Source organism: Grus americana, chromosome 1, assembly GCF_028858705.1.
Source record: "Grus americana isolate bGruAme1 chromosome 1, bGruAme1.mat, whole genome shotgun sequence".
NCBI classification, from domain to species: domain Eukaryota; kingdom Metazoa; phylum Chordata; class Aves; order Gruiformes; family Gruidae; genus Grus; species Grus americana.
The window spans coordinates 27,799,348-27,822,422 of record NC_072852.1 but is presented as its reverse complement, the minus strand read 5'-3'; the positions used below and the strand labels follow the sequence as shown (position 1 = coordinate 27,822,422).

At 40.6% G+C, this 23,075-nt stretch overlaps 1 protein-coding gene across 19 annotated transcripts in view; it reads right to left on the bottom strand.

Annotated features, from left to right (window-relative positions):
• LOC129205725 (ankyrin repeat domain-containing protein 26-like) overlaps positions 1-23,075 on the bottom strand; it is a 71,087-nt gene that overhangs the window by 15,275 nt on the left and 32,737 nt on the right. For 15 of the 19 annotated variants that reach the window (XM_054823837.1, XM_054823894.1, XM_054823812.1 and 12 more), the window contains 16 exons: positions 21,189-21,274; positions 17,455-17,717; positions 16,460-16,609; positions 15,476-15,509; positions 15,107-15,245; positions 13,008-13,221; positions 10,645-10,828; positions 10,006-10,149; positions 8,326-9,279; positions 7,449-7,601; positions 6,302-6,477; positions 6,007-6,100; positions 4,877-4,954; positions 3,569-3,703; positions 2,410-2,522; positions 712-847 (listed from right to left, as the gene is read on the bottom strand). In XM_054823837.1, coding sequence (XP_054679812.1) covers positions 712-847; positions 2,410-2,522; positions 3,569-3,703; positions 4,877-4,954; positions 6,007-6,100; positions 6,302-6,477; positions 7,449-7,601; positions 8,326-9,279; positions 10,006-10,149; positions 10,645-10,828; positions 13,008-13,221; positions 15,107-15,245; positions 15,476-15,509; positions 16,460-16,609; positions 17,455-17,717; positions 21,189-21,274 — 3,053 coding nt within the window. The remainder of the gene's footprint in view (positions 1-711; positions 848-2,409; positions 2,523-3,568; positions 3,704-4,876; positions 4,955-6,006; positions 6,101-6,301; positions 6,478-7,448; positions 7,602-8,325; positions 9,280-10,005; positions 10,150-10,644; positions 10,829-13,007; positions 13,222-15,106; positions 15,246-15,475; positions 15,510-16,459; positions 16,610-17,454; positions 17,718-21,188; positions 21,275-23,075) is intronic. The other 4 variants (XR_008576852.1, XR_008576853.1, XM_054823846.1 and 1 more) reach the window with 3 other exon arrangements.

The window sequence follows — 23,075 nt, the reverse complement described above, 5'->3', positions numbered from 1 at the left end:
TTTTTCTGCATCACCTCACCGCATCGTGCCCTGGGAAGCAATGGCACTGTTTAAAAAACCAACACCTGAGCTGCCTCCTGCTCAACTGGTGCCTAAGACGGGGCTCAAGGGCTGATCTTGAGCAAAGCCAACTTCATACAGTGGTTCCGAGTTATGATGGTGTTACTTGCCTCTCTTCCAGAGAAGGAATTAATCTGTCAGACCTAGAAGATGCTGCCACAGCCTCAAGCTGCAGCCAGGCCTGTGCTGGAACACATGGCTCTCAGCCCTGACCCTCACCTGCGGACATGATGTCCTGGTAGGACTGCAGACCTGCCTGTCCCTATGGATGGGCCTGGCGATCTGCACTCTTGGCTGGCCCCGCTGACTGTCACTGGACCTGTTCTGCTCTTCTGGGTGAGGGCCTGTGGGACTGCTCCCTGGCCTGTGAGCTCTTCTCTACAGGACAGCTTGCCCTTGATGTGCCCTTGCACATACTGCTTTCAACGTAATATTTTCATCTCTACCCATAACAATTACGTCAGTATTATAGTCATCTACTACTATAACAGTAGAAGGACCATCAAGAAAAGTCAATCAACTCAAAACACAGCCAAGAAAAAAAAAAAAAAGACAGTAACATGAAAAGAAGTATGGGGAAAGAATAACACAGGTTTCAAAAGAAAAAAAAACCACCACCACCAAAAAAACTCCAAACAAACCAGAGCTCACCTTTGCTCTTAATCTACCAACTTCATTGACCATTTCAGAATACCTGTTCTTCATTTCTCCCTGAAAATGAAGCTGGGACTCTCTCTCCTTGTACATCCTTAGTTTATTCATAGCTCTGTTCAGAAGCCTCTTCAACCTGCACAGCAAATTAGTCAAGAAAAAAAAAAGTCAAGAACAAGTGGCCTTTTTCAAATACTCTCACGTAAACAGCGCAGATGTGGCTTGCTTGATCTTTAACATGCTTGACACATCAGGAATGACTGAGAAAAACCAGCATGCTGGTGCCACAGATCACCCAGAAAGTCCAAATTTCACTTGAAAAGTCAAATAGAGGACTTCCTTCCCTCCCAGGAAAACTGCAGGGCAACCCGCATTTGCATTTCTTTTAGCAGCTGTTGAAAACTATAGGCTCATGCACAGAAGTGCCTTGCAAACAACTAACACAGGGCTTGAATTTGCTCACAGTTATCATAGAATCACAGAACGGTAGGGGTTGGAAGGGACCTCTGGGGATCATCCAGTCCAACCCCCCTGCTAGAGCAGGATCACCTACAGCAGGTTGCATAGGACCATGTCCAGGCGGGTTTTGAATATCTCCAGAGAAGGAGACTCCACAACCTCTCTGGGCAGCCTGTGCCAGTGCTCTGTCACCCTCAGAGTAAACAAGTTTTTCCTCATGTTCAGATGGAACTTCCTGTGTTCCAGTTTGTGCCTGTTGCCCCTTGTCCTGTCGCTGAGCACCACTGGCAAGAGTCTGGCCCCGTCCTCTTGACATCCACCCTTTAGATATTTATAAGCATTGATGAGATCCCCTCTCAGTCTTCTCTTCTCCAGGCTAAACAGACCCAGCTCTCTCAGCCTTTCCACATCAGAGGGATGCTCCAGTCCCCTCATCATTCTCGCAGCCCTCCGCTGGACTCTCTCCAGTAGCTCCCCGTAGTTCTTGAACTGGGGAGCCCAGAACTGGACACATTATTCCAGATGTGGCCTCACCAGGGCAGAGTGGAGCGGGAGGATAACCTTCCTCGACCTGCTGGCCACGCTCTTCTTAATGCACCCCAGGATACCACTGGCTGCCTTGGCCACGAGGGCACATTGCTGGCTCATGCTTAACTTGTTGTCCACCAGGACTCCCAGGTCCTTCTCTGCAGAGCTGCTTCCCAGCAGGTCAACCCCTAGCCTGTACTAGTGCTTGGGGTTATTCCTCCCTAGGTGCAGGACCCTACACTTGCCCTTGTTGAATTTCATTTGGTTCCTCTCTGCCCAACTCTCCAGCCTGTCCAGGTCTCGCTGAATGGCAGCACAGCCTTCTGGTGCATTGGCCACTCTGCCCAGTTTTGTATCGTCAGCAAACTTGCTGAGGGTACACTCTGTCCCCTCGTCCTCCTCATTGATGAATATGTTGAATAAGACCGGACCCAGTACTGACCCCTGGGGCACACCGCTAGCCACAGGCCTCCAACTAGGCTCTGTGCCACTTATCACAACCCTCTGAGCTCTGCCATTCAGCCAGTTCTCCATCCACCTCACTGTCCACTCATCTAACCCACACTTCCTAAGCTTACCTATGAGGATGTTACGGAAGACAGTGTCAAAAATCTTACTGAGGTCGAGGTAGACACCTGGTTTTACATTATAGTTCAATAAAGCCTTACTTCTATTCAGGGATATCTCTTACACCATACTAAAAATCCATACCTCTTACAGTCTTTTTGCAGTTCAATGTTTCTTTTCATTTCTTGGTCTAGACGCAGTTCAACTGGGCGTTTCAACTCTGCCAGCTTCTTCGCTTGCTTTCTTTCACTCTCACACTTTCAAAATAGAAGAGATGTATGACACAGAGAGCACAGGAACAGTATCTACATGCAGTATGTGCATCGAGCATTCTCCAGGGAAGCTGCAGTATGTCTATGTGTTAGTCGAGTTCCACACAATGCCAAGGGACAAAATTCCTGAGAACATTTAATCACTTCAGGTTTCACATCAAACAGGCCAGTATCTAACAACAGAAACAGATGCCCCCATTGAAGCAGAGGCCATCCTCTTCTAATACTTGAAGACAAAAAGGTGAAAAAGATCATGGGGAACACTTTCAGCAGTTCCTCTGCTCATAGCAGGGATTACATAGGTATGCACATCCTGGGAGAGCACAGGTCAATCTAAAGCTTTCATGGTATCTTCAACGACCAACAGGCAAGGGCTTGCAAAAGAAATTCAATCTTTTGGAATTCTTTAATGTTCTATTGTCCTCTGCCATCTTGTTTTTGGGGGTATTTACTTCTTCACACATTGTTCTTGCTCTTGGCGTTTTCTCAGCCAAACTAGAGGAGAGCTGGCAGACTTTGTACTTCCATTTTTCCTCTACAGAAAAGGCAAAGACTGCCCCTTGGAAACCGGCAGCCATTTCTTGTTTCCCAAGATCTAGTTCAGTTGGCCATAATTCCTTCAATAAGTTTTTCTGCAAGTTTTTTCAGCTCCTGCTACCCTGAAAACACGCAGCAGCTTCTCCGTACAATGCACTGGAAACACGAAGTATTTTAACCCTGCCCAGAAACCACACGTTCAGAAGACTACCAGAAGGAATCCAAGGAAAGAACTGAGGAACTGCAGACTTACTCCACGTGCTCAACTGATAGCAAACAACACTGGGAACTCTTCCCAACAGAACCACTCCAGAATTTAGACAAAAATACCTAGCTAACTTTTATTTGCTTCCTGGATGATCCCCAAATCACAAGATATTCAGAGCCTGAACAGCAGGGATACAGAAAAAGCCAAGTGTGTAAGAACTCAACAAAAAAGCGAGGACAGTTCTTCTGGCTATTGGATAAGTGTCTGGAGAATTTTCTGGGCTCACCTGTTCCAAGAGTTCAGCCTTTTCCCTGTCAAGCTGAGCAACACGCTCTTCAAGGTGGTATCTTGACTTCAATTGTTCTTCCCACATGCTGTGTGCGTCCTTTGATGTCCAAGCCAGAACATTCTGCTTTTGCATCTATGAAAGCAACAGTGGCAAAAGAAAAATCTAAGGTGACCAGAAAGACAACGCTACACTAGAAAGCGGTAATTGCAATAGAAACAGGCCTAAGCTCTCCTCCTCCCATCCAAGATCTACGGTTAAGGTTAATGCAGAGCGTAAAACACACCTCAGGAAACATAACCAAGAACAGCAGTTGAAGCCGGTGGAAAGAATGAACACTCTAGAAGTGACGAGATGATGTTACAACTGTGGAGGATAAGACGACACACAGAGGCATGCACAAAATCACCCTACAGTTTTCTTCTACAGGTCCTCTAAAGTTCATAATGATACCTACTTTATAATATAATAACTCCTCTAGTGCCCACCACAGAAAATATCCTACCCTCACGACTTCTGTAGCAACTGTACAATCATCTGAGCGGAGGAAATAGTTTTCAGATAGGCAATGCTATTAAGGCTTCTGCCCAAAAGGGACAAAGATTTGTCTAACAGCTGCACTTGAGTGCAACAGAACTTGCTAATTCAGTTCAAGTATAAAGAATGCAAGTTGGCTAGATGTTTTTAGAGGCATTCTGCAAGAAGAAAAAAAAGAAAAAAAGATGTCTACTGATCTCCAGAAAGCCATGAAAACCTTAGCACAAAGCCGAGATAAAAAAATCCTCAGGGTATACAACCTTCTCAACTGTCTTTAAAAGAGTAGGTGAAATGCTAGGTCTTATGACAGAAGTAAGTAACACGTTCTCAAGGGCAAGCTGTGACAAAGCTGCAAAGGTACCACTGATCTCCCAAGTCCAGTCTCCTCTCTCAGCTTTAAACCACAGATTTCCCTCCTGCCCACAGCATACATCCTATCCATCAGCTGCCATGGTTTAACTCCAGTAGGCAGCTAAACACCACACAGCTACTTGCTCACCCCCTCCACGGTGCGACGGGGGAGAGAATTCATCGAACAGATCATGCTGATGCACACAAGTATCTTGCACACCACCACACAGATACAAGACACAGCAACAGGGGAATGAGAAAATTTACAGCCTTTTCCATTGAGGGTGCCTTGCCCTAAAACCAGGAGGGTATTTGTCAGCTGAACTATGCCTACACAGCCCAGCAGATCTTTCCATCAATTACCTGCACACAAAGAAATCAAAAGACTAAACCAGTCATTCACAGAAGCCAGTCATGTACCTGCTGCTGGTGGTGGTCTTCTACAGCTGCCTGCGTTGTCTGTAAGCCAGTTATCAAGTCTTCCAGGCGGTTATGAACCTACAGAAGCATGAAGACACTCTGACTTTCCAGACTGAAGTTTACGCCTCATTAACAAAAATAAGTATTACATAGACCTCTTCACTCCTATAGTACTTACACCCAGCACCAATGATCAAAATGGCCTTAGTTTGATGCCATGGTAAAACTGTTAGCAATCATCACATCTGCCATTTGCTTCGGGGAGAGAGAACACCATGCAGGATACAAAGAATCTTCCACGAAAATAGGCAGGAATAGCTTTTCCTATCCACAGTACATTTCAAAGCCGTGCCCTGTTAACCAAAGCCACCAGCACTGTGACTGCCTTCCCTCTTCTCTTGTCAGTATCAATACATCAAAGTTCAACTTCCACATACAGTTATTGTAAAAATCTTTCCAGCTCTAATTAACAACTCCAGTCGTAACAAGAACCCTAGCTCACTGGTTACAATACAAAAATAATTTGCTTCATACAGGCCACAGATGAAAGCATCTTATCTAAGCTAAAATTAACTACTGTGTAGGGGCACCGGGAAATTCCAAGGCTTGCACCAAGTTCTCCAAATGATACCACAGGCATTCCTCTTCACCGGTTCATGAAAACAAACACGCACCAAGTGGCCAAAGAAAAAGCACTTCCACACAGCAGAAGCTCCGAGGGTTATAATTTTTGTTCCCATCTGACAAAGCCAGTTGGGCCTCTGACACTGTGCAATTTCTGTGAGTTAACTTGATGAATACCTTTAAGGATATATATTGCAACAAGTGTCTGAAGCAGCATCTGATGTCACGATGGGTCTAAAGCAGACAACAGTTACAGCAGTGTATTATTGTCAAATCCTTACCTTCTAGGGTGTTAAGTAGGACTTGCCATAGTAGCATGGGAAAGTTCTCAAAAGCAGAAAGCTGGGGAATGGACCAGGCTGCTTTCGGAGCAGCCTATATTCAGCAGAATGCAGGAACTGAGTTCCCCCAAGCTTTCCAGGAAAATCTCATCTTAAGATTTCCCCACAGAAACAGGCAACTAGGCTCAGGAGTTCACAAAAAAGGGAAGTTTATGATCAGCTTACTGAGGCAGAAGCTTGCAGGTCTCTCTGAAGGGCTTCAATCCTACTGCTCTGTTGATGGACTGTGGCTTCCAATCTGGCATTTTCAATTTCAAGGCTTAAAAAGAAATACAGGTCTTATTACGCAAATCCACCAGAGCACCAATTCTGAAAGAACAGCGTGAAATAACATCATCTAAACCAAAAGCATCTTTCAAATTTGTGTTTTAACTTGCTGTAATGCAACAAGGCTATCCTGCTGTTTTTGAACAATCCCAGAAAGCGACAGACACCTTGCTTCGCTGTGTTACTCTCTTACCGTTGCACGTGTTCTTCCAGTTGTTTTACAGTAGTATTAGCCCCTGAAGATGCCAACAGGAGGTCTTGCAGTTTCTGGGAAGAAGCTGTGACTTCTCTTTCCTTATTATCCAAGGCAGTCTTCAAGTCACGAACACAATGCTCAGACTGAAGACGCTGTTCTTCCAACTCCTGCAACTGTAAAATCAAAGTAGGAATCCAGAGTAGTCAGGTGAGCTTATATAGAGGAGTCAGCTGCTGCTGAAGAATTCAAGCGCTGCATATATCGGCACATTCCCTCTACTCAAAGAGCTGTAATCATTTCAAATACATTCAAACCTTCTCTTCTACTAGCAAAGGAACACAAACCGTGTTACTTCATCATCCTTTATACTGGCCTCTCCCATCCCTCCACTGATTTCCTATTAGCACGGTTCTAAGCACCGACACTGCTCCTGCTGCCCTTTCAGTGGCTTGTGACACTCTTTGTATCCACTTGTTTGCTCCTCCATGAAAACAGGAATTAGAAAAGTTCCTCCTTCTCCTAAAATGAACCCACAGCTCCCTCATAAGGAGATTTAAGATGATCTCTGTTTCAGAACTGTGAGGCCTCTATACTTCAGTTTTTGTAAGAACGCTGCAAAAGGAGGTCCCCACCTCAGAAAGCAGCTTACAATTCACTTGCAAGAAAGCTGCTTAAGGACAGCAAGTTACAGCAGGGCCAAAGAAGTGGGGGGTGGGAGGGGTGGGTATATGCAAAGTAAGTTACAAAAGCATTCAGAATTGACAATGTGTTACCTGGCGGCGGGGTGAGGAGGGGGAAGCAGAGACAGTATAAAAAAAAGCCCAAAGTCAACAGTCCACTGTTTCTACTGTTCTTCAGAAATCAGACAACCTGCTTGGCCAAGCCAAATGCAATAAGCTATAGATACATCAGTTTGTTTTGCAAAGCACCTTAGTGAATGCAAACTTTTGTGCAAACGAGGACGTAGTGACCTCATGTCAAACACCTCCCAATCACGGGCACCAGGTTTATAAAACTGCGCAATTCATTTGCACATAATTAAATCTATCCTACTCAAGTTTTTTCTAGGGTTTTAGGACAACATTCACTCTTACTTTCAACAGCCACCTTCAGATTTGTTCGTATACCTACAGACATTACGCACCTTGGTTTTAACCGTTTCCAATTCCTTTTGCAAGCGTAATTTGTCTTCCTCCAGGTCACTGCGGTAACGCGTAGTAACTTCAAGTGAAGCTTCTGACATAGATTGCTTTTTAAGAGCATCAGCAAGCTCCTGCTGCAGCTGTCTGACCATGCCCTAATGAAAGAGTTAAGTGAGCATGAAGAAAATTGGAAGAACATGAAATATGCCTTTAATGCATTTGATTATACAACTAGAGCTGTCTTCCAATTGAACTCAAAGGTATGAAATTTTGCCTGCCACCAGCAGGCATCTGCACAGATTAGGACCTTTCCATCTGTCTCAGCTGAGCACCTCCAAACTATCAGCAGCTGTTCATGAGGATTTCCGCTTCCTACTACATAAAAGAGGCTCAAGTATTATTCTTCTCAGAACAATATACAAGCACACACTGCAATCACGTACGTTTTTCTAACAAAGCCCAAACAAATCTGTGGCGACTTAAGAGATATATTTTGACTGCAGATATTACTCTGATGACCAAAGGCAGGACTTTGTATTAGATTGTTCTTTGTTCTATTCCCCCGTTATACAAATATAATTGAATGAATACATATATCTGAAAGCTGTTTTGAGATAAACTTTAAGTATACATTGAATCACATCCTCTTGCAGTGTTCTTACCGAGTTCATTTTAGAATAACAATTGCCTTCATACTGACAGATTAGGTTTACAATAATCTGGACAGTTCAGATGTTTCACTATATATCTAGTATATCCAAAAGGAACCGGTTATTTTGGTAGTAAGAATACGAAGTAATTCACAGATTAAAACAATTGACAGCACTGCTGGAGTTCTGGAACTGACAAAATATAAATTGTTCTAAGTGTATACTTTACCTCTCTTTCTACTTTGTCAGTCTCATATTTAAAGACTTGGTCTCTTAAATCAGTACACTTGACATTTAATTCCTTGTTTCTCTCTTCTACCAGGTAAACTTGCTTTTCAGTATCAGCTCTGAGTTTGTTGAAAATATCATTAAATCGGTCCTGCACAGCATTCACTACTTTTTCTTTGATGATCCCCTTGTTCTGCATATCTTCCAGTTGCTGACGGAGTAGAAGGTTTTCGCTCTGGAGCTGGGACAAACGCTCCTGCATGGATTCCTGCTTTATTATAAATTTGCTTACTTGATCTTTCTCAAGTTGTCGAGCACGATCACATTCCTTTGCCTGACATTGGGCTTGACTTAATTCTTTTTGTGTCATTTCTAAAAGCAATGTTTTTTCTCTGAGCATTTGTTTCAACTGGTGAAGCTCATTTTCTAGACTATTAGCTTTGCTTTCAGCTTTACTCAGCTGCTGAGATAAGCTCTTGTTGGTTTCTCGCACATCAGAGAGGTCATGATGAAGCTTGTCTTGCAAGCGAAGCCATTCATCACGTTCTCTCTGAAACGTTCGTTCGACATCACTTTTTGTTGACTGATGATGTTCAAGTTCTTGAACAGCAGTGGTCAGGCGGGAACGAAATGATTCAATTTCTGTCTCTAGTCTGTCTTTGCTTTCTTTTGTCTGCTCAAGTTTGGAAGTCAGCACTGCAGATTCTGTCTTTAATAAGTTCAGCTGTCCATTGTACTGAAAAACTGTTTGCGTTAAGGCTTCCTCGTTCAGTTTAAGTTCCTTTTTGAGATCTTCATTCTTTTCTTTCAAGGTCTCATTTTCCTCTAAATATTTTCCTTTTTCCTCTTGGTGCCTAAGTCGTACTTGATCAAGTTCTAGTCTTAGCATAGCAATCTCATCTTGTAGTAACTGATTTTTGTACAGGAGATCCTTTTCTCTCTTGGTCTCAGATTCCTGAATGACAGGGAACATGAATAAATAGCCAGTTGGGAAATGACTCTACCAAAACACTTCAGCAAACAAATGTGTTTTAACATTTCTAATACTGAAGCATGACTTCAAAGATGAGAGTGAAACTTCAGGTAATATATAAGCTACTCTGTGAACCCATGCACGTGAACAATGTATGCACACGCTGGAAGTGTAACATACCCTTAAACCCTGAATGAACATCCCAAATACACAGTGCATCTTTTTTTTTTTTTTCTTAAACCAGCAACCAAATAGTAAGATTATTTAAAATGGGCATGCCTTCAGAATATTCCCTTTAAGGTTAATTTAGCTCTGATATAAATCTGGTAAGAACAACTTTCAAACAAATAATTTTCTTCCTGGTCAACCTTTACATAAGGTAGCTAGGTGTTTAATTGCTAGAAACCTTAAAAAGTGATGATAAAATGTCTATGAAATGAAAAATAATAGATAGCTTAAGAAATGGGGTAAAGAGTGTTTTCTATTAGTTTCCTACTTGCACATGCAATTCAGGTACATACAGGACTGATGCTGCTTTCCAGAACTTTTAAAGACATGAGGGAAAAAGAAAAGGTATTTACACAGTTAAGTTACATTAGTAAACTGTAAATAATTCATCAAGAAGCAGAAAAAAATTATATAGATTTATTATGACTTTAGAACAAACATAGCGAAATTTAATTCATTAGAAAAACCAGAACTGCTTACTTCTACATTTTTTCCTGTAGTTCTTGCCTCTTCTTCTAGTTCCTTCTGTCTCCAAAGGTGGTTGTTCAAAATTCCTTCTTGCAGGGCTCTGGCACTCTTTTCCTGAGAGAGCTGCCTCTGTGTTTCATCACGCTCTTCTTCGACCTACAGCAATACAATTAAACTACTTGCATCTTGAGAAAAATCAGAGCTAGCAATATCTTCCCATCCTCCCTTGTTTTCTTCCAAATACTTTTACTTCCCCACAGTTATGATAATCCATCTATAAATAATAAATTTTAATTTCCTTCTGAAAAAATAAGAAGAGATACAGAATGTTTCACAGTAATTTATAAAATATAACTCAATATCAGGCTTTGCCTGAAATACAAACGAAACCCCACTTTTGAAAAAGGAGAAAAGGAATCAGGAACCTGCAAAGGGGAAACACCCCCCGCCCCCCCCCCCCCCCAAAAAAAAAAAAAAAAAAAAAAAAAGAGCAGTCCACTTGTGAACCAACTGTTTGCAACTGTTCTCAAAATTGAAGAGGCATTGGATAAATACTGCTAAAAGCACCTCATTCTTTAGGCATACTGGAACACAATATCAATTAAAAGAAGCAAAAAAAAAGACAAGCGTTTAACTCATTATTTAATATACCTGTTTCAAGACCTTTCTCAATGTTAACAATTCCATTTCTAAATTCCTTGAGTGTAACTCAAGTTGCTGTTTCTCCTCCATCCCTTTACAACATTGATCTTCTCTTCTTCTGAGTTTTTCTCTTGTTTTCTCATATAGTGTTTCTACTCTGAGTCTCTTTTCCTCTTCTTGTTTCAAAGTAAATCTGGGATTTAACAGAACATTTGAGAAACTAGAGTACTGTTATAAAAAGTAGATATTCTACATTCTGAACTTGTGGAGACAACTTAAACCATAACAATGTTAAGTCTTTTCAGATTTCATATTTTTACTGTAATTTTTTTAAAGAATTCTAACTTCATTCCATTATCCATGCTATCAGTTGTACAAAATACAGAAATAAGCTGTTGAGTGATTTATCATTTATTTGTAAGTAAGTTTACATAAGTAAATATACAGTAGTATGCACATTTCTATAATTCTTAAATCATCTTCATATTATAGACACGTATAGAATCATAGAATGGTTTAGGTTGGAAAAGACCTTTAAGATCATCAAGTTGAACTGTTAACCTAGCACTGCCAAGTTTGTTGTCTTATCAGATCAAAGCATCATAAAACTTTTACTATTATTAATATACACTGTTCTTAATATGCTGAGCATTGCCTACATATTATGGATTCAGTGCTTGCAAGTAATACTGATGAAGCAGCACACCACTTATCTGTGACAGACCCAACAATTGTTTAGCAAGCCTTCTGTGAGCCTAAAACAACTGATGACCATAGGAAGAGGAGGCAGTTTCTACTTACTCGAGAACGAGGTCAGTGTTCAAAAATAGACTTAGAGATGCATAGGATTTAAGCTCAACAAGACTAAAAATAGCTTTAAACTTAAATGGATCTACATCTGGGAGAAACAATAGCAATTTAATTTTGAAGCTAATTTATAATGAAAGTCTTAGGGAATGTCACCTTCTTTACTATCTGAAACAACCAGCAATAAGCACCAACATGGTAAAAAATGGTCCATAGTGTCTTCACGGTACCCAAACAAGAAAGCAGTTTTATGTTTGATAATTATTTCTGATATTTTTTCTGATATCCTTGCATCAGTCAACAACAAAAAAAAAAAAAAGCAAGTATTAATAAGGAAAGAACTGCCAATTGAAAATCTGCTTTAGGAATTCTGCAAAACAGCTATCAGCAACCACTAATAAATTATTCGTAAGATTGACAGTAACATTTATATTTGAATGGTTTATATTGCACGGAAAAAGCTTTACATATAGTCTTTAGTGTAATTTCACAAAAAGCATAGCTTTTGTAAGTGCAAAGTTAACATGGCTTTAAGAATTTATTTAGAATGAAAATATTAATTCTTTGCAATTAATAGATATTTGAGAATCTTGAAAAGTGCCTGGAGTCAAATCCAGGCTAAGTTGGGACTGGCTTTGTGTTCCACATAATCGGAGGTGCAACTCTTTGAAGCTTAGTTCCCTCAGCCTGTCCTCACAGGGCTGGTACTCCTGCTCCCTGAGCAGATTGGTAGCTCTCTGCTGAACTCACACATATCGATTAAGGTATCTCTTGTACTGGTAGGCTAAAAATTGGACCCAGTGCTCTAGACACAGGTCAGCAAGTGCTGAGTAGGGGCAGACAATCACTCCCCTCAATCTCCTGGCTCTACTGCTCTTAATACAGCCCAGAATGCTGCTGGCCTCCTCAGCTGCCAGCTCACGCTGGCTCAAGTTGAGCTTGCTCTCTGCCAAGACCACCAGGACCTTCTCAACAAGCTCCCCAGCCAGGCCATCCCATGGTACATCACCACAAGGGGATCTTCCTTCCCAAGTTCATTGCTGAACTTCATATGGTGCCTGCTGGCCACTCTTCTCTGAAGTGATGTGAACAGTGATTAAAAACCTCACACCATCCAGGTCTAGCTCAGGAGTATGGGGAAAGGGGCAATCCCAAATTTGCCCTTTCAAATAAAAAGACAAGCAAGTAAACAAATGCTTTAAGCTCTATTTTGGAGTTACCCAAATTCCTAATATTATACAGCAACAGAAGCTGCAAAGACAAAATAAAAAACTCCTCTCTCTCTCTTATAAATCTCATTTTTTCCATACATACTCTCTTCTTTTCTTTTCTTGCTATTAAAAAAAAAAGTTAAAACAACATCCAGAAGTTTTTAGATGGAGCTAACACCCAGGCATTTTTTCCCCCCCTGACATTATGTCCTATATAGTACAATTTGCCCATGGGTTTCAAAAAACCCAAACCCAAAAGACTAGAAACTTCTCATCCTATCACCTGTACCATCAGCATCCTCTGGTCATAAACACTACCAGGATAACACATTATCAGAATGCAAGGTTACATACTTAAGGGTTTGGATATCACTCTTCCATTCTACTTCTTGGTGAGCCAATATGGATTTCCAATCTTTAGTCTCTTCTGCCATTAATTGTGACTCCTCCTTTTCACTTTCCAATTTCCTTAATGCTCTCCAGACAGCTGTATACCGATTTTTTTCACGTTCTATTATCTGTTCATATTCAAGAAGTATGTTTTGAATTTTCAACAAAACAGCAGAACCTGTTTTGAGATAGAAAAGACACAAAGCTGCACATATGCACAAATACTTTCCAATGTAGAAATTATTTAATGCTTTGCTGTATTGGGTGTAGATGGCAAGGTTTTGGTGGTGGGAAGACTGCAGGTAGTGGGGAGGTCTCTGAGAAGAGGCCAGGGGTTGCCTCATGCTGGACACAGCCAGTTCCAATGGACCCACTGCAGGGCACAGCTGAGCCACTCAGCCACAGTGGCGGCACCTCAGGGGAGATGTATTTAGGAAAGGGCAAAAATGCCATGCAGGCAGAAGAGGAGGGGAAAAGAATGTGACAAACAGCCCTGTGGACACCCAGGTCAGTGAAGGAGGGAGAGGAGGTGCTTCAGGTGCCAGAGCAGAGACTCCCCTACAGCCCCTGGAGACACCACGGTGGAGCAGGTATTTCCCTGCAGCCCTTGGAGAGGGACATGCTGGAGCAGATATCCACAACGCAGCACTGCAGAGGACTCCATGCCAGAGCATGTGGTTATTTCCTGAAGGACCTGTGGCCTATGGAGAGGCCAGGCTGGAGCAGATTTTCCCCTGAAGGACTGCAGCCCATGGAAGGACTTGCAGTGGAGCGAGGAAGTCTGAGGAAAAAGGAGCAGCAGAGGGAAACTGCTACATCCTGACTGCAGACCCCAGTCTCCCTGCACTGCTTGGGGAGGGGTAGGGGAGTCAGAATCATGGAATCATTTAGGTGGGAAAAGACCTTTAAGAACATCAAGTTCAACCATTAACCTAGCACTGCCAAGCCCACCGCTAAACCATGTCCCCAGGGGCCATGTCTACACATCTTTTAAATACCTCCTGGGATGGTGATTCAACCACTTCCCTGGGCAGCCTGTTCCAATGATTGATAACCCTTTTGGTGAAGAAATTTTCCCTACTATCCAATCTAAACCTCCCCTGGTGCAACTTGAGGCTATTTCCTCTCATCCTATCACTTGCTACTTGGGAGAGGAGACCAACACCCTCCTGGCTACAACCTCCTTTCAGGTAGTTGCAGAGAGCAATAAGGTCTCCCCTGACACCCCTTTCCTCCAAGTTAAACAACCCCAGTTCCTGCAGCCGCTCCTCATAAGACTTGTGCTCTAAGCCCTGCACCAGTCAGGAGTGAAGGAGAGAAGTTGAACCTGAAGGGGGCTGTGGGGAGGTGCTCTTTCTTTTTTTTTTTTTTGCCTTTGTTTCTCATTATCCAAACTTATTTTAATTGTAACTAAGTTAAGTTTCCCCAAGTGGAGTATTTTGCCTGGGACAGTAACAGCTAAGCGATAGCCCTGCCTTTCTATTGACTCTCAGGCTTTTTCATCCTATTTTGTCCTGTTGAGGAGGAGCAGTGAGAGAGCAGCTGGGTGGGAGTTTGGCCTTTAGCCAAGGTTAACCCTTGCCTAATGATATTTTAGCATAGTTTAACAGATGTAGTAAGCGATGCTTGTGTTTATATAATGCTATGTGTATATATGCAAGCATCTTATGACAGCTGATTTTTATACATACATATTTGTAAGCAAAGCTGTTATTTCGCTGTACTATTTGTCATTAGCTATTGAGGGGCTATAAAGGGGAAAAAGAAGATCTTGCTAACTTTTGATGACTGCATTAGATGGAGCTGAACTGTACTTTGCAAGAACCTGCTTCTCCAGCTCTGACTAGACAGAGAACCAACAATAAAGTAAGGCATGCTTGCTGACAATACAGGCAGACATCGAAGGTTAGGTGAGATAATTTCACATCTTTTGAGAGGGATCTCTAATCATAAAGAAATATTAGATCAAAATGTAAAACTGAAATACCTAGTAGTACATACAAAGAAATCATGTTTTAAGAGGAACTTGTAACAGCTAAAGATAAAATGACTTGAAAACATACCCCTAGGATCCACACTAAGCTGTTCTAACAGCAACATAGCCTCTCTGTAGATTGAAGTTGGCAATTCAACATCCTCTGAAGTTGTGTCAGATGAGTGAGTTAAATCAAGGTCATCAGTTACATCCATCTGTATGCTGACCTACAAACAATACAGTATTTTCTTTATACAGCTATATAGTTTTTACAGATTATTAAGATACACGAATGGTTCATTCTCTCGTTCACAGCCCATAGATTTGGCTCAAATATGATAAAGCTGCATACTAACAGCAGTTTGTGCATCTGGTTGATCACTACATAAACGCTATTCCCATCTAAGTGATTAAAAGCTGATACAAACTCTTTATCAAGAAACTTATTTTACAGTACCTTGTTCTTTTCAGTCCCTGTTTTTGCTGCAAGTCTGGAAAACAGAAATATATTTCAGTACCAGAATGCTTATATTGCATTACGAACAATATCTAAAGTTGCTCTGGAAACTTAATTGCAGAAGTGAATTAAATTAAAATTTAATATAAGAATGTTGTTAGATGTAGTTGAAGACTGACAAAAAAGTGTGTGTTATTATGTCTACTGGAAGGCTATTTTTTCCACAAGATACTAAAAAAAAAAAAATAGTTGAAATAGCTGTTCTCTGCACTTCACTCAAAATGATAGGAATCTTACAGTTACATATATGTAGATACACAGTTATGTGCATTCTCTGTTTAATACTAGAGGTTTAGCTCTTTTCAGTATTGAGAATCCTTCTCTTATAGGTCAAAGAACCATAATTTTGGATTCTCTAGTGTACTGGGTCTGGCTGGGACAGAGTTAATTTTCTTCATAGCAGCCCACACAGTGCTGTGTGTTCGATTTCTGACCAAAACAGCGTTGATAACACCAGTGTTTCAGCTATTGCTGAACAGTGCTTGTACAGTGTCAACACTCTCTGTTTCTCACTTTGCCTTTCACACAACTAAGTGTGGGGTGGGCAAGAAATTGGGAGGGGACACAGCTGGAAAAACAAAAAAGACAGAAGAAAGCTGCCTGCAGTGAAAAAGTAGTTGTGCTCTTTTATAAGCCTCTCCTCTGCCTTTGTAAAAATATAACATATATATTTATGCACGCACACACGCTCAGGCAACTATTCAGAATTTATGCACATCTGACCTTACAATTAATTAGCTAGTATGGTAGCAGCACTCTAAGCAAAAACTAAGTGTTTTTGACCACAAAGAGCATCAAGTTGTATTGTCACATGAGAGAACAAGAATCATGGTACACATCAGGTTTACAAAACTTACTTTCAGCTTTCAGGTCAATTTTTATCCTTAAGTAAGTTTTATTTCTAACGTTCTGTATATTCAGTACCTTCCATCATCTTGAGACGTTTCACTGAAAGTGCTGTCATCCAGTACTTGAAAATGATTGCCACTGGAAGAGCTCATCTGCTGATTAGCCTTCTGCTTTGAAGTCTGTCTTTTATTTTTCCTTGCAACTTTGGCATTCAGGGCAAATTTACTACATTAAACAGAAGAAAAAAAGTCACCAATTGGGTAGCTTTACAGAAAAATATTTCTGCGAAACAGACATATTTAAGATGATGTCCATAAACAACTGAGATGAAAAATATCTGTAATAAAACATAGATTTGACTCCAAAGATCGTGGAAGATACTCAAGTATTTAACAAACCTTCCCCTAGGAATGAGGGCAGAAAACGGGGAATCTGAGCTCGATTCAGGTAAGCTGGAACATACCAGATATCCCCATTAGAGGAAGTATCTAGAGCAGAGATTTCTTTGAAGGACAGACAGAAAAAACCTCCTGCTTCAGGTTACAAAAATATCTGCACCTTCTTCAAACATTTGAGACTGGTTTGGTAATATAACCTTTTTGCTTTTCCTGACAAAGAGCATCTGAACTTAATGAAACGAAAAACGCTAACTACACAGAGATCACTAAAATCACCTACAAAATGGAGAAAGCAAAGTAAAATCTAAGTTCCTACTTTTATTTTCTGGATGGCCGTTTCCTACAAAAATAACTGTTTTCTCCAGTCTTCAACTGGTTTTGAAGATGCATTTTGCTTCACTATTGGCAAGGAAATCTACAGGAATTGGGTTTCTCTCTTTTTTTTCTTTCCTCCTTTTTTTTTTTTTTTTAAAGCAGGCAATAAATTTGCACCTCCACTATGAGCTTAGTTTTTTCTATTTTTTTTTTTTCTTAAATGTTTCAGAAGCAGTGGACTACTCAGTATGGATTTCAGCATGGAGGAAACTACTTCAACTACTACAATATTAGAAAACCTAAGAGATACTTAAGGAGTACTACAAATAAGAATTAGAGATTATTTCCTTAGTTTACCCTTTCATTGGCATTTTAATCAATTTTGATCTCTCCTCAGGTGAACAATTCTTTTTGTCTTTTTCTTCTAAATTCTTTTTGTCTTTTTCTTCTATAGTGTTTTCATTCTCCATTTTCAAACAGTCATTCTTCCTTAGAGTAAGCTTTTGTTTCATTTGCTGATTAGTAACGTTGCCTGGTGGTGTATTGAATTTATCAAGATCTTCCTGTTTTGCCACCTCCTCTGTTTTGAAACATCTTTCTTTGCTTTTTTCCAGCTCAACCTATAAAAACAAAGTTAAGCTTCATATATTTCTCAGTATTCTAGAAGAGAGAAATGCCATATCCAAAATTGTGTAATTCAGGGTTTACCTCTGAAATAATATTTTTTAATTCATATAGAGAAACATCTTCACAAAACTACACTCCAAAGCATATTAAGTCATTGAAAGCACTTTGAATTCACTCATGATGAAAGATATAACAAAAACATAGCCCTTGGAAAGAAAACAGTAGTATATCTTAAAACATGAACAACAAAAAAGTGAAAGTGTTACTGATGGACAAAGAGTTAGGAGGACTGCACAATGTTATTTGTAAAAAAACACAGAAAAAATTAAGTGGAAGTGTGCTGAGCTACTGCTTCCTTAATGGGGGGAAAAATTGAAAACAACAACAATCCCAAACCCACAAGCAGAAATGGTTTCACAGCAAACAAGAATTTTAGTGAAGGACAATGAAGACACACCATGCAGAAATCACAGCAAATGAAGAGATTAGTCAAGACCCTGTTCAGAAGCTATTTTCATTTCTTTGATTCAGAATCAGAACCGATCAATTATGTGCATTTCTTTTCATGGCAATGAAGTGATAACTACTTACGCTGGAACCTATTACGCTGCCACCTATTATTAGACTGGAACAATAATGCCTTCTGTGTATTCCAAAAATGGGGAAAAGGACAATTCTGCACTGCTCTCTTTATTCATAAGTAATGTATTTCCATTATAACAAAAAAAACCAATTTGCACAAAACATCTTCCCTTAATGATGAATAGCTAAAGTGAACAGGACCATTGATATGGAGAAAGACTAAAGAATAAGGAGTAGCAGGTGAACTTCTACCTCTTTTTGCAGCTGCACCTTCTCTTTCTCCAAAGACAGGAACACTATTTGCAGCATTCCTACCTTACTCTTAAATCTTTCCAAATCTTGTTTCAGTTCTTCATCGATATTCCTTTTCAGCATGCCACATGATTGCTGAGCATTTTCAAAAAGACTTTCAATTGCTGTTTCTCCTATTTTATTATTGCCGATAAGGCAGTCCCTGCGAACATCATCATTAAATCCAGAGTCTTTCCCAGGTTTCCTCTGTGTTACAAAAAGTGCATTTTCATCACTTGTAGAAACAGGTCTTACTTTAAGAAGAATATTAGAAACGTCATCTGAAATACTTGCTTTTAAGCCTTGTCTCGGGAAGTATTCAGGCCTTCCCTCTACACTTCTACTACTTCCATTTGCATTCTCTTCTGTTGCCATAGTAGGCATTTTCTTTTCCTCTCCTTTTGCTAGAGGCACCTTTGTATTACCTGTACTGTTTGTGCTATCTTCTTCATCAGTACTCCAGATATCTTCCACATTTGCATTTAAGTTATTTTGACCAGGAATGACACCAAGACTTGGAATTACAATTTCCATTTGGGGGACTTTTCCACCTAGCATAACTTTAATATCTCCAAATTCACCTTTACTTTCTAACTTATCACTTGATTCTCTTGCACAAGATAAAACAACACGAGAACTCTTCAATTCTTCACTGAAGCCATCTTCTGACACTTCTTCCACAAGGGAAGTAGTTTTCCCAGTTTCATTAATTTCACCAAACAGCTGCTTCAGCTCTGCTGTAATGTTTTTAAAATTTGTTTTCAATTCCCTTTTCTCATTTTCAACCCAAATTCTTTCGTATCTTTCTTCCCAAAGTTTTGGAATTATCTGCTTGTCAGCACTGTGCGATTCCTCATTTTCTGCTAGGGCTTCGTGATGTGAAATTTCTGCTTTGTCAGTCTGATTTTCATATGCTGTTTTTTCTATCAAGTTGGTAGTTGCTAAAATATATTGATCCTTAAGCAAACAGGTACAGACAGAAAGATTACCAAGACAAAGGAAGTTATAGTTAATCTAGGTAATTTCTGTTGCAAACTCATCCTTATAACAGAAAGAAGACATTCTGAAAGCAATTTTTCTAATAAAAATCAAGGGATACGAAATTAAAGGCTCACTAAATCATCATTTTCTTAAAAGTAGAAGGCCTTACTTCAGAGACAACAGCTTTTCTTGGACTAGATTTGTCTGGACATTCGGGTTGCTTTCACCTTTTAGCCTGCCTGCTTTCTGTAACTGGTGGCATTTGTCACAGAGCAATTCATTCTTCCACATTTTATTGCTTTAATACCATTTTTCATTACAACTGCCTACATTTTCTCACCCTCCTTTCTCCATCATTCTCTACTGTCTGGCATTTTACAGTCCCCTGCCAGCTAAGGTAATACAGTGTGAATGAACATGACAAGCTTTTTACGGTCCACCACATGGAGAACTGGCTAAGCTAGGTCTATCTCTTCACTCAGAATTCAAAAATACAAAATTCCATTCCAAGCTCCAAAGAAAAGCATTTATTAGGGAAACCTAATTCCTTCCCCCATCCCAACAACAGGAACGCAAGCTTGTACGAAAACCATACCACGCATCAACCCCAAACCCAGTCTCCTCACATGCCTGACCTCATGCTCTGTTCCCCAACAGTTCTGACTGCTCCTGTCATGTGTCATATTCCTTGCAACACAGTCCCTCCCCACGTGCCTCCTTAGCTCGTGATGCTTTCTAAAGAGAGTCTGCAGCCTTGGTGCCCCAATGGGCTAGGACTATCCAACTCTTCCCTCTCTTTTCTCGTTAGCCAGGCCCTTTTCTCCCTCTGCAAAAATTCCTCCTTTCAGAACAGGGAAGGAGCACCTCAGCCAGCCACCATCTCAGCCTCTCCTGTCTCAAGGTCATTGCCCAACTACTACCGCCTTCCAATAGGCTAAAGTTCTGTGCTCTGCCTGTTAAAATTCAGCATGTCCCTCTTTCATGGTGCCTGGGTGTCGGGCGGAAATAATTTGCTCCACTGTCCCTTGAGGTGCTACAAAAGGCTCCAGACCCCTCTACCCAGCTCTGTCCTATATGCCCAACACAAACAGGATGCCTGCCTCACTCCCCTCTAGAATGCCCTCTGAAAACAAAACCCTTTTCAAACACTTACTAACATGGCCAAACAAGTGCATATTTCACAGAGGCAGGGAAAGCATCAAAAAGTTCACTAAATTACAAGGTTTTTTGTTTGATCTTTCTCTTACAAAGACCAGGCATGCTTAATCAAACAGATCAGAATGTTATAGACAAATCTCCCTCTTCACTTGAACGTGCATTTTGCATAGGGGAAAAAAAAAAAATGCATTTGACTGGACTGCTTCTCAGCACCACACAAAAGGAAAAACACTGGTCAAAATTTAAGCAAATCAGTAAGTATCCAACATAATGACAAGAATTTTACCCCACCATAAGACGACTGGATCCGACTTTACTTCAGACTGCAATACAATCTTCATCTACAGGACTCTCCCTTTAACATTATTTGCTGACTGGTAAGTTTTCTTTAGCTTTGTGTATAATACAATTTGCCAATTCGGACTCTAATTTAAAATATTGGTTTTACATACCTGCACTCCATAGTTTTCAATGGCATCCTTGATGTCTTGTTTTGCAGCTGATGATGACACGTGAGAGGTAGATCCTGAGTACTCACCTACAGGGACAAAACCCTATTTTTATAACCAGCATGACTCAATACTCCTTATTTACACCTAGAGTACATCTTGAATCATCGTACCTGTGAGAAAAATCTTAACACACAATAATACATCCCCCTCAAATTTGTGAGCTCCTAGACAGAAAATTATCATAATACAGATTTAAGATGCATCTGTGTGAATTCCTTTCTTAACGTATAAAAGAAATTTGCTGAAAATCACTATAAATTGTCACAAATAAACCATTCCTGTTTCTTAAAGGTGCATGGTATCTCTCTCTCTGTATATATATATATATATCTCTGACACACTGTGTGCCATGCGGTAACTAGCTACATTCCTCCAGCAATTTAAATTTCCCTATGTGCTGTGCACAGGAAATCACGAACAACAAAGTCATAGGCTTGAAATTAAGGTCTCAGCTTTACTCCATGCAGGAAACAAATCTGTCTCTAGACATGGATCTGGACTGAATACTTCAGTCAAACTGATGCCTCATCTGTTGCAGAAGACACAGATGGGACACTGAATAAAAACCAGGCTTGTGAAATGTTGAGAAAGAAACCATGATCCAGATGTTCGCTTGTAGTGTTGAAAACTGGATTCCACCCTTTACTCGCTCAGAATTTCTACGTAATACTGGACAGGTCACTAACTCCTCAGAAACAGTCACTCAGTCTGGGCTCCCCATTATGGGGTGCCTATCTTGCATCTCTATGTTACATCTGAGAATTGGACTCCAGATAGTCCCAGATACAATTTAGAAGCAGAATTTGTTTGTGTGGAAGACACACTGAACACTTTGAAGTATCAAGTATTCAAAAAGAAAAAAGTCTCAGGAGCTCAAGTGTGGCATCTATAAAACAGAGATGGAGGCTTTTCACCTTAATTACCCTGCACCTCTTTTCCTGCTCCATAGTTCTACGGTTTCTACACAATAGCGTTTCTATACACAAAGCTTCACTGCTAAAGAGGGACGCAATATTCTTCCTACAAGAAACGTGCGTAAGACAGGGAGAAAATAGGTATCATCATAAAAATACAAAAGGGTCCAGTATTAATGAGTCACAAGACCAACCTCACTTCTGGCATCTTCTTGTGTTTTCAAGATCACAGAGGAGATTTAGCCTTTACTGATGCTCGTAAACATCCCAATACCAAGCTCTTTGCTGGTGCAGATGAAGGCTCCAACCAGCATTAGAAAGAGGAGAGGACAGATGTGCTGGTGGTCAAGGAGCATTTGTAGATAGCACCATAGAAGGTAGAGTGTCATAAATTATCAATACCAAGATGCTTGGAATAAGTAAACACTTAGCTCCTATACAAAATAACCTCCATAATTTGGAGATCAACATCTTCCTTTCCTCCAATAGTTAGGCACAGTTTTTGTACATGGGCTCTTATCCCTCTTACTAGAATTGTAATGCGGCTGGATAATTTGAACCAGCAAGTCTCTCCCTCACTGAGCATACACTTCTGGGAGTGCCACCTGAAAGGGGTGTCCAGAAGCATTGTAGCCTGATGAAATCCAAAGCAAGGATCTGCACAGACATCACACTGATTTGTAACATCCTTTCAGAAAACAAGAAAAGAATTCAAGAAAGCAGAGCTAAGCACAGACAGGCACCCAGCATGTTGGTAATTCGCACATAAGCCTCTTGGGTGATAAAAATATCTCCTAGAATGAGAAGTCTAGACACACCAGTGTGCTTGGAGCTTCTACTACTCCTAGAAGCCTCTCCACATCAAGCGCAGCACGGGGTGGTCAGTCTCCCAGACAGATGGGACTGCTTCTAA